This window comes from Taudactylus pleione, unplaced genomic scaffold (genome assembly GCF_031769625.1).
Source record: "Taudactylus pleione unplaced genomic scaffold, aTauple2 ptg000248l, whole genome shotgun sequence".
NCBI classification, from domain to species: Eukaryota; Metazoa; Chordata; class Amphibia; order Anura; family Myobatrachidae; genus Taudactylus; species Taudactylus pleione.
Window position 1 is genome coordinate 1,825,895 of NW_028284650.1, and position 6,000 is coordinate 1,831,894.

Here is a 6,000-nt window from a genome sequence, read left to right on the forward strand (position 1 = left end):
CCTGAAATGCTTTTTCAAAAGAAGGCAAGTATGTACAGGGAGTGTTAATGAAATGGGAGCATTTAGTCGGGAAGGAATATTTTCCAATCAGTGGGAACCAGGCAGGTGGATTGGGGTGGATTTGTGTTGATCTTTCCCTAGAATTGCAGGAAGGTGATCTGGCTATTGCTGAAGACCATAAGTGACTCATGCCTATATTGCTGGCAATCAGATCACACACAGACAACATTTTCCTACAGGTAGTTATCATGTCACTTACATATCCACAAGCATTTGTTCAACATACATTACAATCTAAGCCAGGAAACAAAAAGGATGTGCAACACTCCACTACGTCTTTACATTAACAAGATTACATTGCAATGATAAAGTATGGATTGGACCATGAGAGTTGGTGCTGCATACAAAATTCACTAGTGACTGTGCTCTACTGACTTACTTTGTGCAGCAATGAAGGCTGTTCTGCTGTACTTTGGTCCTCACCTGCGGCTCTGAGTGTAAGTAGGTTCCTGTCCACTGGTTTATAGGTGCTAGTGAGCAGGGCCTGCGCTAGGCTGTGCTGCGCCCAGCGCCGTCCTGTGTTGCCGCCCATTCCCTCCTCCTCTCCCTCCCACCGAGTTTAAATATGTCCTATAGCGCTGGGAGGGAGGTGGGCGTTTCCTGCGCCCTCCGGAAACAGTAGCGCTCCGGGCGACGGACCTGCTTGCCCGTGCCTGGAGCCGCTACTGCTAGTGAGGACAGTGCTGCATGTGATAGAGATAATGTCATGATATGGGAAGGGTAATACAGGCAGCAGGAGGCCACAGTCTGAGAGCTATGGGCCTGATTCAGCTTCAGACGGAATACAGTAGCTAAGCTGCTCGCAAGCAGCTCAGCTATTCCATCTGTGCTGATATGGTAATGCAGGAGGAGGCATCACTCCTCCAGCTGCATTACATATCCGAGCTGTGTTGACCAACACAGCATCGGATACTCTGTGGACCATCGGCCGGCTAAGGAGACCCATGGGGTCACTCAGTTGGAAGGAAGAGGCCAGGAAATCTCCCTCAGCCGACTGAGATCCTAGCCTCTTCCCTCCCCCCTAAAGGTGGCGAAACGCATCCGTTTCAGGAAATGGAGGCCATCGCCGCCGTCTCCCCACCCCCAAACAGCAGCAGACTGTCAATCACTGACAGTCTGCTGACAGTTAACGTGCGGGCTCGCATACCCATTCTGCACATGCACAGAACGGGTCTGGCGCCTGCACAGATTCCCGATCACCACTGCTGAATTAGGGTTCCCCAACAGTAGTGATGTGAGGATAGGAATAGAGGCATAAGGAGACCATAGTCTGAGAGAGATATACTAGAAGGAGTAGTGATATGAGTAGGAGAATAGAGGGCCTGAGTCAGACATGTACGCTAATGCATTCACAGCTGCGATCCCGCACGCAGCTGCTGTGCGAAAATGTGATAATGCTGTAGTTGGCTGGAAATGTATTGAGACGGCCACCGGTGGCTTTGCAGATCCAAGCGAGTGAGTACAAACACAGCCCCCATCACAGATCATTTAACAATTGCCCATTTCAGTAGCCCTATGGTCATGCAGAATGGCCACCTGAACTGAGACAATGGAACCACTTTATCTGAGTATGGGATCGCAGAAGCAGGCTATGACACCCCCCAAAAAAATACCACACATCTGTATTTTTTTGACATCACTCCCCACTTCCTCCTCTAAATGGTACCTGACAGTCATTAACTGTGTGAAATAATTGTTACAGAGAGCGGCATGGCAAAGGTACCTTGGCGCGTGCGCAGTGCGGCTGTGCTGCATGCACAGGCGACCGATAATTGCTCAGTTTAGTAAATATCGGAATAGTGCACATCTCTGATTCCTGGCCAGAGGCAGCAGGAGAGATGGATAGTGGAGGGAGCAGGGTTTCCCCACAGCAGTGATGTGTGGTTTCTGTCACACTGATGTAGGAGAACAGATATAAATTTGTGATGTATGGAATATACCTGCAGCCGGCATCCCGGCTGACAAAATCCCGGTGCCGGAATGCCACTACCCAGCCAGAAGACTGGTGCCGAAAAAGCGACAGTAGCTGACGGTGCCGAAACCAGAATCCCGACAGCCGGGATGCCAAGCGTAGGTATAACAGGGCTGGTTAGGACTTAGCCGCTGGTAGGGGGGAGTATGGTTAGCTTTCGGCGTCATGGGGTGGTTAGGGTTAGGTTAGGGAGGGGGAGGTTAGGGTAAGGTACCCCCGGGGGTGGGTTAGGGTTAGGCACCACTTGGGGGGTTAGGGTAGGCACTAAGGGGGGAGGGTTAGGGTTAGGCACTAAGGGTGGAGGGTTAGGTTTAGGCACTAACAGGGAGGGTTAGTGTTAGGATGTAGGAACAGAGGGTTAGGGGGAGAAGGGGGGAGGGTTACTATACTTACCGGATTCTTGTCGGGATGCCGCTGTCGGTATATTGACAGCAGGCAAACCGACTGCCAGGATATCATACCCATTCCTTAAATTCCCCTTTGTATGAAGCAACAAATACTTATAAACACAACAGTCAAAAAAAAAATCATGACTGTCGGCTATTTAACTATGAGTCACTCTGCATGTGATTACTGCTACAGCAACATGTACACAGAATTGTGCTTTGTGAGGGCTTCACATGACTTTAGGGGGTAAATTTACTAAAGTGAGAGTTTTCAGAAGCGGAGATGTTGCCCATAGCAACCAATCAGATTCTAGTTATTGTCTTCTAGAAGGTCCTAGTTAAATGTTAAGTAGAATCTGATTGGTTGGTATAGGCAACATCTCCACTTCTAAAAACTGTCACTTTAGTAAATATACCCCCAGGGCTTTAATTTGGGTTTCTACCTTCAGATAACTTTAGTCTATTTAGTGCTGCCCTATACATTACCTTCTGCAACGTTTACTACACACATGCCTTTAGATTTAGCTCCCTCATGACATTACCCGATGGTGAGAGATCTGCGCATGTGCAGGTCTCCTTCTGCCAAATCGCTCACAGTGCCCCCAAGAACATTTGTGGGCAGGTTGGGGGCAGCAATGGTGAGCGTTATATAAAACGGGGTGTGTCATCCCCATTTTGTAGACGTGCCGATGCCAGGGTATGCATCTTCTGATGCAGATTTCCTAGCCCTGGCTGAGTGAAAACACCGACCATCCTGGGTAACCCGAGGGTTACTCGGATGGCTGAAACTTTTGCCGATGCTCAGGGGCGTTTTAAGAAAAGAAGGGCCCCGTGTGCCACCTACGTTTGGGCCCTCTCCTCTCTGTCAGCGCACTGAGCGCAGTAGATTCCGGCTTCATGCGGGTCTCTGGGAAAATGGCAGCCGCGCCTTTTTCCAGGGGACATCTTTTCTGCGCATGGGCGAGTCACCGGGAAAATGTCCGCCACCATTTTGCCAGTGATTTTTTTGCTGCTTACATATAATTTACTATGGGTACAGGGTGTGCAGTTTGGGCCCCCCTGGACCCAGGGTCTCGTGTGCACCACACACCTTGCACCCATTATAAAGACGTCCCTGCCGATGCTGTGTCCTCAGATGCAGCAGTGGATCACAGAAGCTGGCAGGAGATGCCTATTTACACAGCATTAGCATATTTACATACAGCCACTGCGTACAAGTCTGAATCAGGCCCTATGTCTTTATATGGGCAGGCATGGTTATGCAAGGTTACATACTGGCACAAAGCTGGAAAGATCTGTAACCGCTGCATAGAGTACAGCATAGTTGTGTCATGACAAACCTCTCTGCCCATGTACAGACATGCCCCAAAATCACAAAAAGATAAAACCATGGAAACTGCATGGGGGCATGCAGAATACAAAAGATTTTTTCCTCTGAAGGTGGATAACCCCTTTGGTACATTAATGGAGGTATCACACTAGATATTTATGCCACTAAACGCCATATTGGTGATATAATCATCAAGTCACCTGTACCTCATTGTGACTGATTGCTAGACCAGGGCTATGTGCACAAACAGTGACTGCTCTGGTTGTTACCTCAAAGCACGCACGTCTGAATCAGCATCCCAATTTTTATTTGTTAAAAATTATTTATATACTGTAGCACACACATCTTCCGCAGCACTTCACAGAATATAATATAGGGGTCTATGTACTAAGCAGTGTTAGGAGACAGAGTGAAAAGTGATAAGGTGCCAGCCAATCAGCTCCCAACTGTCATTTTTCAAACACAGCCTGTGACATGGCAGTTAGGAGCTGATTGGCTGGCACCTTATCACTTTTCACTCTGTCTCCTAACACTGCCTAGTACTGTAAATAGGCCCCCCAATCATTTACTTCAGTCCCTGCCCCAGTGGAGCTTACGATCTATGGGCCTTATTCATCAGTGGATGTAATTGCACAGCCACACACAAGCAGCTATGCAAATCAGTCCTTGCTAAAATTCAAATGCAGCAGGAGGTGTCTGACACCTTATGCTGCGTCTGCAATCCCAGCGCTGTGACTGAGGTCGTAGCCTGGGCATCGGTCCCAATATTGGTCGGCGCTGGCCAGCTGAGTTCACCTGTGCTTAATCATGGATATCCTTAAAACTTGGACTGTTAGGAAGCCTTGAGGACCGATACTGGGTACCACTGCCCTATCACATGGACAAACATATAGACTAGGGTTATTTATTTATTTTTACCAGAACACAATTAACCTTACCAGTATGTTTCTTGAAGCATGTAAGAGTAACTATGGGTAGAATTGTGGAAAATTGTATTTAAAATGCATTTTAGTATTTGAAATCAGTGTTTCTGAAATCCAGTCTTCAAGTACCACCAACAGGTCATGTTTTATGGATGTCTATATTCATGCACAGGTGAGTTAATCTATCTCACCTGTTTCCATAGATAGCAATCTTCAAAACATGACCTGTTGGGAAAACTTGAGGGCTGAGGTTGAGAACCGCTGTGTTCACATGATATCTTTTACTTATATGTTAGTTCATAGGTTCCAAAACTCCACCATTACAGTCCAAGGTTTAAAGATATCCATGCTTGATGTCATTGGTCTGTTGTATACCTTTACTACTAAAACCATTTCTTCATCACATTGTCCAAGTAAGACCATCCCATTGTTATATTATTATTATTCCATCGCACTTTATTGGTTATGCTGTCTATTCTGTGTTTCCCTTTCTTTCTATTCTCACAAAGGTTTCTTCATATATATCTGTCCCACTCACCTATTACAAAGAGTTTAGGCATTCCTTATTAATAGTCTGCATACTGTAGCATTCTGCAGACACGACAGACATGCTTACGGCTCAGTGATACAGTAATCATCTCCTGATGCCAGCGAAAGGACTATTCTGTTTGTTTGTGCTCTGTAGTTAATGAATCACTAAAAAATAGCTTTAGCCATCTGTTTGTCTGTCAATTCCATTTCCTTAAATTACATAAAACACATCTAAGAAGTTGCATTTAGTGGCTTTTAAGAGTAGACTGTACAATATACATTCAGGTCACTGCAGAGAATGTCAGTACTGTAGAGCTTACCGTGCACTTGACAGGTTCTTAACATCCATATAAAGAGGAGAGACCAGGCACAGGAGACCTCCATTATGAGCAGATTACAGTAAATCTCAGGATGTCACAGAAGGAAGGACAGATCGCTTGATGACTTTGCCAAAACAAAATTGGGAGAGATGTGAGATGGCCAAAGATGTAGGAGGTTTATTTAATTTCTCCGGCAGTTTTCATAATCTTTCAGCGCTGGACGGAATGGAATAAGCTGGTTGTAAAACTGTACAAAGTGGTTTATAATGACACATGGGAAGATGAATGGGTGGGATTGTTTACAGCAACAGTTACCATTTATGGAACATTGGCAGAAAAAGCTAGAGGGTGTTATTGCAGAGATAAAATGCAAGCTTTTACAGGAAGTTTTATATGGAGTAATAGGAGGAGTTATATAAATAGGTTATATGGGGTAATAGGAAGAATTCCAAAGGGAGGTTATATGCAGTAATTGGAG

The 6,000-nt window shown here is 46.0% G+C and overlaps 1 protein-coding gene across 1 annotated transcript in view; it reads right to left on the reverse strand.

Moving 5' to 3' along the window:
• LOC148515544 (intercellular adhesion molecule 5-like) overlaps positions 1–5,766 on the reverse strand; it is a 45,611-nt gene extending 39,845 nt beyond the window's left edge. Inside the window, exon 1 of the mRNA XM_088479862.1 lies at positions 5,523–5,766. Within this exon, the coding sequence (XP_088335988.1) occupies positions 5,523–5,586 (64 nt within the window). The 5' untranslated portion in view covers positions 5,587–5,766. The remainder of the gene's footprint in view (positions 1–5,522) is intronic.
• Between the last annotated feature and the right edge of the window lie 234 nt (positions 5,767–6,000).